This window comes from Cynoglossus semilaevis, chromosome 15 (genome assembly GCF_000523025.1).
Source record: "Cynoglossus semilaevis isolate Cse_v1.0 chromosome 15, Cse_v1.0, whole genome shotgun sequence".
Classification (NCBI taxonomy): Eukaryota; Metazoa; Chordata; class Actinopteri; order Pleuronectiformes; family Cynoglossidae; genus Cynoglossus; species Cynoglossus semilaevis.
Window position 1 is genome coordinate 10,326,944 of NC_024321.1, and position 11,695 is coordinate 10,338,638.

The 11,695-nt window shown below is 40.1% G+C and overlaps 1 protein-coding gene across 3 annotated transcripts; it reads right to left on the reverse strand.

Annotated features, from left to right (window-relative positions):
- Nucleotides 1-103: 103 nt before the first annotated feature.
- kdm2ab (lysine (K)-specific demethylase 2Ab) lies at nucleotides 104-11,373 on the reverse strand. 3 transcript variants are annotated; one of them, XM_008327030.3, is made up of 23 exons: nucleotides 11,140-11,367; nucleotides 10,680-10,718; nucleotides 9,399-9,537; nucleotides 9,227-9,305; nucleotides 9,045-9,091; nucleotides 8,573-8,751; nucleotides 8,349-8,455; nucleotides 8,156-8,249; nucleotides 7,902-8,055; nucleotides 7,700-7,815; nucleotides 7,349-7,475; nucleotides 6,965-7,251; nucleotides 6,424-6,501; nucleotides 5,759-6,010; nucleotides 5,223-5,351; nucleotides 5,052-5,138; nucleotides 4,752-4,922; nucleotides 4,626-4,655; nucleotides 3,230-4,242; nucleotides 2,159-2,322; nucleotides 1,911-2,057; nucleotides 1,596-1,811; nucleotides 104-1,395 (listed from the first exon to the last, which is right to left on the reverse strand). In XM_008327030.3, exons 2-23 carry the CDS (start codon nucleotides 10,713-10,715, stop codon nucleotides 1,214-1,216), a joined length of 3,834 nt encoding a protein of 1,277 aa, XP_008325252.1. In that variant the 5' UTR covers nucleotides 10,716-10,718; nucleotides 11,140-11,367; the 3' UTR covers nucleotides 104-1,213. The 3 variants fall into 3 exon arrangements, 2 of the variants coding, with proteins under 2 accessions (XP_008325252.1, XP_008325253.1); XM_008327031.3 differs by lacking the exon at nucleotides 11,140-11,367 and adding an exon at nucleotides 11,013-11,106; XR_003051878.1 differs by lacking the exons at nucleotides 104-1,395; nucleotides 1,596-1,811; nucleotides 1,911-2,057 and having other exon boundaries at nucleotides 2,198-2,322; nucleotides 3,230-3,369; nucleotides 3,452-4,242; nucleotides 11,140-11,373.
- Nucleotides 11,374-11,695: the final 322 nt, after the last annotated feature.

Genomic DNA, 11,695 nt, shown 5'->3' on the forward strand with positions numbered 1-11,695 from the left:
AAACATGGACCTCCATAATGACGTTGGGTTTGTTCTCTATCATTCTTTTTTATATTTAAAGCGGAAACTTGCTGAGGTCAACAACATTACCAAAACAAAAACATTGTTTATTTGCATTTTCTTTATTTCTCTTGAAAAATAACAACATAAAGTGGAAAATGGTCTTCTGAAAATAATTACATTGCTACAGGACCCCGGTTGTGGTGGCAATCTAAGAGAGGAAAAACACATTTACACAAATGTATATATTTATATAAGTATATTCATTGAAAAGGAGAGCAGTCTGAGAGGAGACCAAAGATCATGAACCACCGGACCTGAATGAAAGAAAGAAACAAGAACACCCCCACTCAAAAGAATAAAACATGGCCATGTCATCAAAGAAAAGCATATACATATCTCATTCTTGGAAGAAAAAAAAATCAAAGAGGTGTGAGGGAGCAGTTTCATCTAGATTATTAACATTTTTGCTCTAAATAGTCTCTGTACAAAAACAAAACAAGAGGAGTTTGGAAAGAATAGCACCTGAAGTCTAATGGTTGTTTAAAAATGCACCTTGAATCAGACACCATATCCTTGGCTAAACCCGTACACTTAGTGCAAATCACCCCTTTCCATGTGTCCAAGTCCACTGCACTGGGTTTTTTCTATTTTCCTGTACTGCACCACCACATTCAGTCCATGTAGACGCATCACTGACACTGGTGAACTGGGCCTGTACAAGAAGACCTTACTGAGCTGAACACACAGCTGGTAAACACAGGCCAGTCCAGTGACCCACTTTCCCAAGTTAATGTGTGGAAAAGGTGTCACCTTTTACACTCATGTCAAAGAGGGAAAAAAAGCCATCATTAGACTTTGTAACAATTGCTCTCTTAAATCTGGACAAAAATAATCTATCTGCAGCACCAACAAGCTGAAATCAAATACATTTAAATGTGCCATATGAAAAATAAGACTTTATAGCAACATGCTTTTTCACACATCATTTAATCCCAACTTAACTCCCTCTTAAAACAGCTCCTGAGTGTCTTTAAGGTACACAGGCAAGTGTGTAAAACAAAGAAAAGACCGTGACCAGCTGTGGCATCCCCGTGTCCATAACACCTGCCAAGTGGTTCCGCCTGTGACTGTGTCCCCCAGACTCATGTCTGGACCCGCTGCCCTCACTTGTGCCACCCCATATCTGCCCCTCCACTAAAGAGGCATTTGTTTAGGATATCCTCTGGATCAGCTTGTCATCTGATAGGCAGTAGAGTGTGTTGACCGACAGCTCGGAAATAAAGGCCTCGCAGGCCTTACGGGAAACCCCTTCACAACCTCGCAGGTCGAGAAGTGAGATGCAAGAGAAGCGGCGGAGATACTTCAGACACGTGTCTGTCAGTTTACTGCAGCCTGGAACACAAACAGGTGAAAAAACTCAGAGGTGGTAAAACAAAAAATGGATGTGCATCATTACAATTCCCATTACCACAAAGTGGAATATATGTAAAATAGGAATGGTTACTCTCTAGGAGTCTAGACCAAAGTACAGTATTTGCACCAACGTTCAGGAAATGGGGGTTGTGCATTTGCTGAATCAATCAGTGTTTTACCTCCGAGGTTCAGTTCTGTGAGTGTGTTTCTGGTGGATGAACCAACTGCTGTCAGCAGGTTGATGGAGTTGTCGGTGAGGCTGTTGCAGTGGGAGAGGTCCAGCTTTGTTAAATGGGGCATGTGACGGATCACCAGGCGTAGGGTGGGGTCACTGATATCCAGGCCAGCAAGTCGCAAACACTGCACAGTCCGCAGCTGACTGCGATTGTCACAGCCTGGAACAGATATGATTTTAGAAGTATTTTACAAGAGAATTGTTTTTATTGTCAAAGCTAAAACAGTGGGTAAAAAGACACGGATGATGTGTTTCTTACCTGGAGGACTGATGAGATCCCTGATCTGAGGGTCTTTGACACCGTCTGCATATCGCAGATCTAGGGAACGGAGAAGAGGCCCAGCAGAGGAGCAGAGGGCAGATATAGACGACCACGCGCATCCTGCCAGCATTAGATCCTTCAGCCCTGCATAGAACAACATTCAAACCACTGTCATGTCATCTCAGGTCCACACCTACAGGAAGACAATACAATAAACACCTGCTGTTGCTGGCAAGTCTACATACCGGGCAGTCGGCCAACCAGCCAGTTGAGTTGCTTTTTTGAGATATTAGTCCATGAGAGATCGAGTGACACAGGCTGTCTTTTTATGATGCCGGTCAGGGCCTGAGGAGTAACAGTGCACTTGACACTCAGGTCAATCCGCGTCCAAAGCCGCTTGTCTAAACACCTGCAGATTAGCACATACTCGTGAGGATTAGATCAATTAAAACTTGCTGATCAAGTCCAAATCCTTTTAAACTCCTCTCTGAATACCATTAGGGATTTTGTTCTTTACCAATTGTGTAAAAGGGGCAAACGTAAATAAACAATTCTTGCAAATTGAAGCTGTGGCATCACTTTGTCGAAAGGCCAAAAAGGATAAAAACAACAAACTAATTGTACAAATTACTGAGCTGTATAATAAACCCAACACCAACAATAATAAAGAGATAGCATTGGAACCAGACAAAGCAGAAAAGGTGGTTAATTTAATTTAGTGTGAAGAGTTTGATTCTATTGGTTTGAGAAAAATAGGGTTTGAATTATTAAGCACTTTTGAACACTCCTGAAAAACACTTGTACTTAGGAACACATTTTGATATAAACTTTTTTCAGACAACACCACACATACCTTTGGAGTTTCCTTGTGAAAGGGTTTTATATCAGTGTTTCTTTTTAGTCGCCATCAATTGCAGGAACTCTTACCAGAAATTTCACAAAATGTCAAGACTTCCTTTTAAATTGTGCTTTCACAAGTTGGTTTGTTTTTTTAATTCATGGACAACTTAGCAGAAAAATTTTCTTGATTACCTATAATCAGCCAAGCTTTTCTAATTAGGGTGTGTTCTTTCAAAAATGGGGTTATAATAAAAACGTTTTGGTAAACTTGGTCCTAGATTTTTGCACAATGGAATTTTCAGCAGATAGCATGTAATGCTAAAAGCTTAAACCCTTTGTCCACTACACTATGGGAAGGAGAGGAGAATAAATCTGATGAGTGAAAAAACAAGGTATGTGAATTACACAAAAATATATTGTTCCTTTTTAAAAAAAGAGACTTTTCTAATAAAGTGTTTTCACCACATTACTCTTACCATTTGTACCAGTTCTTGCACACAGCCATGCAGACGCACAGATCTGCTCGACTTAAGTAGCGGAAGACAGACACCCATACATCCCTCTCACACCCTGGGCCACTCAGTCCACTGTCCCGGTCTGCTTCACCGCCTCCTCCCTGCAGCGTGGACAGAGGGATTCTGGGGTGTGTAAAGTCTGATGATGAAGAACAGGAAGCTCCATTGTTCATTTTGGCTGACCTGCTAGTCTTCGTTTTTTTAGTGGCCTCCGGTCTCTCTGGATGGGGGTTATGAGTAGCTGCATGTCCACTGCGTAAATGTGGGGGTGTTCGTCTGCTGGAGTGCTGATTGGGACAGGGCCCTCGATTTCTGATTGGTGGTCTGGGAAGGATTCTTATCGGTTTGTGTATCGTGGAAGGAGCAGTCTGAGGGGTGATGGCCTCCAGTTTAGGAACGATGGCTGACGGGTCCTGTTTGGCCTTGCTTGGCCTTTGGAGCGTCACTTTCTGATAGGAGCCGTCCTTGTCCTTTGTTTGTCCCTCCTGCTCCATCTCCTCCTCTTCCTCTTCTGGACAGTTTGCGTTGGCCGCCTCCATGGCTTCCTCCTCTCCATCTTTGGTGACTCCTTTTTCCGACTGAGGCTGGTTCTCTTTATCACCACCTCCCATGTTGCTCTCCTCCCTCTCCTCTTCCTCTTCACTGCTGCTGCTGCTGTTAGTGCTGCTGCTGCTACTATCTTCACTCTCCTCCTCAAGGTCTCCATGGCTTCTGCTTCCAACTCTTCCCGCTCCTCCTCCTCGCAGCCTTACACCTCTACCCTTCCCTCTACGGGGTTCTCCTTTAGACTGAAGTAGCAGACTGTGAGAAGACTGTTGCTGCAGCTGCTGGAATGACCTTGTTCCTCCTGGGGAGCTGCTCATCCACATGGAGCCTCGACCCCTGTTCTGAGACAGCCTGCTGGTGGGAGAGCGCAACCGAGACAAGAGCCTGGAACTTAGAAGTCGGGAAGAACGATCTAGTGATGACTGTTTCTGTTGAGAGAAAGAGATTGTTGATGCTTTACATACAACATTTACTGATACAAGACAATTTAAAGGCAGAAATTTCCACAGAAAGTATACAAGAACATATGTCGCATTGTCTTGTTGTTACTCTTACACTCAGGGCAGTAAGTGAAGGATTGTAAGGTACTGCATGAACAAAGAAAGTCGGACTTCATGGAGCGTTATGACTTACAACAGCTGTGTCCACCTCCTCGCATCCACTATGAAATATACTATAGAATAATTTGCTATTTATATGAATTGTTATTTAGATGCAAGAGATGCAATTAAGTAGCTACTGTAGCTACTATATTATTAGAGTGTGACTTCAATGCAATAAAGACTTTTGTGGGACACCGTGATTTACTTACCACTAAGAGTTTGCTCCGCTCGAGCTTCATCTGTACGGGAATAAAAATATTCTTAGATTTTTGCAGATGTTTACCGAATACTACATATTAATTATTATTATTAAATATGACAAAAAAAATATTTACCTTCTTTTTTAGTCTGAGCTCCAGTGCACTTGCTCTTTTTCGATTCTCTTCATGCTGCAGTAACAGCTTCTGCGAAGGTGGTGGCGCTGTGGGTCTTGACTGAGGTTTGTTCTGTCTTGCCCCCAAAGAGGATGAGGCTTCTGACTCTCCACTCTCTTCATCACTGGAAGACTGGTGAGTGAAAGATTAGTTCATGGAAGTGAATCAAAATATTTTTGCATGAGATCGTGCATTATGTTTGCAATGAGACACAAAGGCACAAAATGACAATAAAACCTTAAAATATATATGTATCATCACCTCTGATCCTGAACTTTTGCCTTGGTAACATTTGGGGCATTCCCAGCAGCTTGGCAGATCTTTGTTGATCTTTCCTTCACCAGGTTCCTAGTAGAACAAGAAGAGAGACGCAACTGAGCTGCCACTAGTCTGTTAAAACATTCATTTTTCAATGTATATGAAGTACAATACCTTGATGCACTGACGATGGGCAATTTGTGAGCAGACAGAACACTCCATGAGTGAGTTACCGCTGAGACCTGTTTCATCTGATTCGCCTTCTCGACAGATGGCACATCGAGCAGTATTGGGTAATGCCGGCTATGGGATTATATGAATGACAATAATAATTAGTTTACAACAGGGTGCCACTACAAACCATGGTGAATCACATTTTTACCCAAATGAATAACCATTGGTCAACAATAAAATTTTCACATTTTAATTTCGACACTTAGATAAAAAATTATATTTAGGGTTATCCTCCTAAGTTTTGTTTTTCATTTTCTTTGGTGTACTCACCAACAGCAAGCAGGGTCACCAATAATTTTGTGTATTACACACTAAGGTATGTATTCACGTGTTTTCTATAACTGCTTAGCTCAGCTCCTGTCTCTGCACCAGAAGTTAAAATACCTCCAAATTGCTGGATTGGCTCATGTTTTTGAGTACGAGTATTTAGGCATGGCATCAACTCTTGTAACATTATTCGGTTACACAGGACTTACCGTTAGACACTGTCTCATGATGCAGCCTTTCTTCATGCGTCCAGACCCACCAAACTTCCTCATGTCCTGACAGGCATGGCAGGAGCCACACTCATACCTGAGGCATCCAGCACAGCGCTTGCATCTGACTCGCCTACGCCTCAAGGCAGAGATGTTGGAGTGCTTCTTGCTCTTGGACTTGAACGGCACAGAGACTGGGCGAGGACGGTAAAGGATGGGTGGAGGTGGGGCTGGTGGGTGGTACCATGACGGCTATATTAAAGAAAAGCAGACAAAAACAGATTTAAAAGGTGTCACACCAGTTGATAACAGTTAGGTTAGGTTTCATGTTGAACTGCAGTCGAAGATAATATAGGTCACACGTGTCAAACTCAGGCCCGGGGGACAAATCTGGCCTGCAGTGTAATTATATTTAGCCTGTGAGATCATAAAAAACGTGTACTACAGTTGGCCCACCAGTTTATAGAGAAATAAATTAGTAAATAAATTTCTATCATAAGTAGTGACTAATCAAATATCAATATCTTAGATATGCACTTAAACTTATCAGGTAGAATGCTACAAAACACAGAACTTACTTAAACTTTATTTTTCTTAATATAAACGTTATTAAAGTATCATTCATACAACAGGAAAATTAAAAAAAGAAAATTAATTCAACTCACCCTTTTGGGCCACTTAACAATGGGCTTTCCAGTGAAGGACAGCTTAGGGTCATCGCTGGCATGTTCCATCAGAATTTTCTGTAACGGTGGGGAAACAAAAATAAACACAAATTCCATTGTTTTGCTTCCTGCCGTTTGTAATGTTTCCTGCCATGTCAATCCTACCATGGCCTTCGGTTTTTACCAGTTTCTGCTATTACTTTATACTGAGTGAAGCACACAAATTGTAGCAAACCTGCATGTAACACTGCATGCTATCACAGCTATTTGTTGGGAAGAAGATTTAAGTGTTGATGAACTTGTAGTCAGAATGCTGTATTAAAATGTGGAGGGCTGTATTTGTGTGCAATCACAACTTCCTAAAACTTTTATTAGATTTTTTATAATATAAAAATAACCTGAAAACTAAACAATGCCTCCTGTGTTTCTTTATTTAGAGAAAGGTCACAAAGCTGGTAGTGGTCTTTTTCTTTATAGGTAGAAAGCTATGCTGTATGTAGACCTTCTTTGAATTAACTGAAAAAAATGGAATAACACCTACTTTTATGTCCTCAAGCAAGGCTGGTGGATTCTGGATTCCTGCAGGGACACATTTTTTGTGTGGTGGCAGCTCCTCCAGCTTCCCAACAAGGTTCCAGAGTCCCTCCAGCTCAAAGGGCGTCAGCTGAAATTTGGTAAGAGGAGCTTCTTCTTCTTCTTCTTCTTTTTCTTCTTCTTTTTCATTTTCTTCTTCGGCTTCTCCCTTGATCTCTGGTTTGTCAGGCTCACCTTCAACTCCACTGGAGTTGTCTATTCCAGGACTGGGATCGATGTCACTCTTGGTCAGTCCTGAGAAAATAATGCATGTGGTAGTTAAAACATCTGTGTAAAAAACAGCAATTATAGAAAGACAGCAATGTTTTCTTGAATATCTGTCAATACTTACCTATGCCAAGGGAGTATTTTTGGAACTCAGGTGTGAGGTGTGAGGTTTTAGTGAGGCAGTACAAGTATCTCTCCAGGACGTACCAGCAGATCTGATAGAAGAAAGGATAGCGGAACTTTGTTGGCACCTAAGGAAAGAAAAGGGAAGCAGGATATGACAGTAATATTATTAAATATTAACCAAAAATATAAACTTTGTGACATTCCTTGAGCATTTAGCTTAGTGAAAAAATACCATAGGTTTAAAGTGACAAACGCAAGGAAAACAATCCAACAGTAAAGATTAGCACTGTAAAGTAAAAAGGCGAATCAGTGCAGTGTTCAAGTGGGGTGAATATGAGGAGCTGCTCACTCGTGTGCGATCCTCAATGCTGTAAATGTTGAGCTGCATTGGGATGTTGAAGCTGTGCAGAAAATTTCCACCAAACACCAATGTGTCTTCTGGAGTATACACAGCATGGATCCAACCTTCAACGAAAGACAGGAAATTATCGAGGGTCATCTAAATGTGAATACAACTTAAATTAAATGATTTGCTGTATACAATAAAAGACCTGATGGGATTATAAAGGTGTTGCCCTGGAGGAGTTGTATCCTCTGACAATCGTAACACTTGTCCCCCAGAAAGATGTCTCCCTGCTTTCCTGACAAAACCCAGTTCTCGTACATCTCCAGGTTCTGTGGTGTGGGTGGAATCAGCCAGAAAACCTGCAGGAGTTGTGGATCAATTGAGTTAATGCTGATCAGTTTTGTTTTGTTATTTTTAAAAGTGTGACAAACTCTTTTCACATAAGAGATCCACTCTGACCTTTCTTCCTCGGAGTATGTGATACCAGACCGAAGTGCCTCCAAAGTCAATGTGGAAGTCAGTGAAGCAGCCCTGCACACTCATCAGACAGTACCTGAGAGGTGATCAGCAGAGATAATGTAGTATCACATTATAGATAATTAAGTTTTACAACAAAGCAAATGTTACGTTGTAAGGTTTGCAGGTGACTCACTTCTGTACTTTAGGGTAATGCATGTCCATGATGGCATTAGTAGAGTCTGTCTGTCTCTCCTTCAAATGTCGGGGCCACATGTTGTCCACCCAGTCAATTAGATCCACCTGCACAAAGAGTTTAGTATAAAAATAACCATTCCAAACCAGATAAAATATTGTTTAAGACAACTTAATACATTTACAGACAAAAGCAGCAAAAACACTGCTGTGTGAAATCCTCACCGAGGCTGGTCGTTTGACGAGGTTCTCCAGTTTGGTGTGGCTGAACTCCAGACTGATGACATTATACAGTTTTTGCCTCTCTGATGGTGGCGTCTCGTAATAGCGCCCCCACTGAGCCATCGACATCTCGATGCCTTTCTGCGTGTTCACGTCCATCACATCCACGATGCGTCGACTCCCTGCAGGTAAATTGTAAAAGATTTGACACATGGGAAAGTGTAAATAAATATATGTACTGCTTTAAATTTTAAAGCTACTCATTTAGTGTAAAACTATGAATATTTATCGAACCTAAATCATTACAAAATCCTCCGCAAAACCTTCAATGGTATTTTACATAAAACAATCCGTTTGTTCTGAATTGGAATTTTGAATTCACAGTATTTTACATATCATTAGTAGACATCAGCCTGTGATCCTAGTTTGGGCAAAGAATATTGTTCACATGTGATTTTGTAAAAGCAAAACTTACCAACAAACACCTTGACATCACTCACACTGAAATCAGGGTCCGGCATTCTGCAGAAGAGAAAAACATCCTTTCTTTAAATTTCTTAGATATCTGTTACAAGTGATTTAAAGTAAAACAAAAAGATAAAGTCACAAGTAAAAAAACAAAAGCCAATAAAAAAAAGGTAGTAAATATCAACTCACTCTAAGCCAAGGCCATCTGGTGTGTTAAAGATAATGGGTTCCCTGAGCCCTTCCCTCTGAATGTACTCAAATGTAAAATCTACAGGGGAACCAGCAAGGCAGGGTATTGTTAGAATATAGGTTACACAATGCTTAATTTTGTTTGCATTTGTGTTAAGAGGATTCATTTCACCTTTGCCCTCCATGTGTTTGACCAAATTGGTGCCAAATCTTTCACACTGCAGTTTTTCATCCAGGTCAAACATGCGTTTTCCTTCAATTTCATCATCTGAGATCGCATCATCTTCATATCGTCGCCGCGTACCTGTTCGCTGAGGATGAAATGGGGTTTATGTTATCGCTTTGTCACACATGAATATTAACAAAAGAACAGAAGAGAAAGCTGGGATAAGAATAAGAAAAATTTGCATTATCTCAAAACAATTTTCGGTAACCACTTTGAAGAAAAATATTATTAATAAAATATACATTTTGAATTCAGTGAAGAAACACAATGTATTAATTAAGTGAGCCTCAAAATCTGTTCATGGACAAACCAAACAATACAACATGCAATAGCTGGGGTTAATCTTTCACACACAGCCCCTCCTCAACTCCCCTCCTGCCATTCACTCTAAGCAGCATGGCTTGGATAGACAGATGAATTGAACACCCCCACTCTAACACCACCCCACCCCCATTGCTTTACGAATTATTTAAAACTGACCATGTTTAGATTCTGATTGGTTTTACATTTAGATTTAAATTGACTAAATGACATTTAGAAACACAAAAACATACAGCGAGCCAATAAATAAAAAATATTAAATATTAAATATTTTGGTGCATTTGTTTAAATCAGTTAAAGATTTTTAAAATCGTGAATAGTAGAAACCAAAAGTATCCATTCAGTTTTAAGAGTAGTCTCGTCATTTAACATTTCTTTGCTTTAAGATTGTATGGTGTCTGTCTACAGGTTACTGCAATCATCAGACATATGCTTGGGGAGTTCAACACTATAAAACGTATCATTTCCTACAGTACTTTATTATTAGTAATAAAAAAATCATTAAATAAATTCAATTAAAAAGCAGTGGTTATTAATTATAAGCACTGGTTTTTACATCCAGCCTTGGATGCTAGCACTGAGTGTATTCAACAAAACGCTACATGGACTGTAGACTGGCGAGGTCCTACAGCAGCCAAAGGGCTGCAGAGGTTGGACAGTGAACTTGACCTTATCTTGAACCCACAGTCGTTGAACAGGTTCATTACCACTATTAAACGGGTCAACAAAACAGAGCAGCGCTGCCTTGCCAATCTACCACAGGGAAATGGATCATTTAAATTGAATTCACTAATCGCGATTCGATGAACCGCTTCACGGTTGTGAAACAGCTGTTGGCAAACGTACGAATGGACAATTCAAAGTTAATATAATGTAAATGTTTAAGAAGCTTTTTAAGTCACTCACCAGGCGTTTGCTGTACCGTGTATGAGGATCCTCCATGGTCTGTGGAGAAAAATGCAAAGTTTCAAGAGTGGCAAAAAGCCATCGGTTAAACAAAATGATATCTGCATTAATGTTTACTTTATTTAAATAGCATGTTCCTTCATATATTGTCCCAAATACACAGATAGGTTGACGTTAGCTTCCAATGTAGCATTAGCTTCCTTGCTAAGGTTACCGACACCAAATACAATTACCAACACTAACGACAAAAAGGCGTTGTTTTGCTACGATAAGTGTATACTTATGTGAACCCGTTGGACAGAAATAATATTTAAACTGCGTTCATCCTCTCACGTTATTTATACATTTGGGACTAGTGGACTACTAGCCCTGTTGTCAATTCCTTTCAAAGATGCTAACGTTAGCCTGCTAGCTGCATTAAGCCCATCTCTGGCAGTTCTTTGAGCTGCTTTATAGTTACCTCTGCGTCTTAGTTCCTTTTATCCGCTGAAGCCAAAGTAATGTCTCCCAGCTAGAGTGCCCGAAGACTCTCGCTAAAGTTCCTCCCCATGTTATTGTGCTAGTAGCTGTATGTGTGTTTGATGTTTATTATTATGGTGGGACAAAGTTAGAAGGACTCGACGCTCCGAGCCGCCATTTTCAGCTGGGCAAATAACACACACGAACACATAGACATAGATATACACACAAACCAAAAGAAAAAAAAAATGGAGAACCCGCCCCCTTATTTACATCACTGCTCGTGAACGTTTGCAAAGGCTTGCTTTTTATTGGACACTGTGTGTGCTCTTTAAACATGATTAGCATATGCATAAATGGAGATGCGCTTGGTTTAACCAACTCGAACGTTTTTTCTTTCCTTCGGTAATATTTGTAAAAGTTTCATTTAAACTATTTGTGTAATAATATAATATAATATAATATAATATAATATAATATAATATAATATAATATAATATAATATAATATAATATAATATAATATAATATAATATAATATAATATAATATAATATAA

What these genes read in the sequence shown, in the direction of transcription:
- kdm2ab (XM_008327030.3), bottom strand. Translation starts at nt 10,715, where the DNA reads ATGGAGGATCCTCATACACGGTACAGCAAACGCCTG. An exon ending in CAAACACATGGAGGGCAAAG is followed by an intron (nt 9,306 to 9,398) that starts GTGAAATGAATC and finishes GTTCCCCTGTAG; the next exon opens with ATTTTACATTTGAGTACATT. An exon ending in TGATGTCAAGGTGTTTGTTG is followed by an intron (nt 8,752 to 9,044) that starts GTAAGTTTTGCT and finishes ATTTACCTGCAG; the next exon opens with GGAGTCGACGCATCGTGGAT.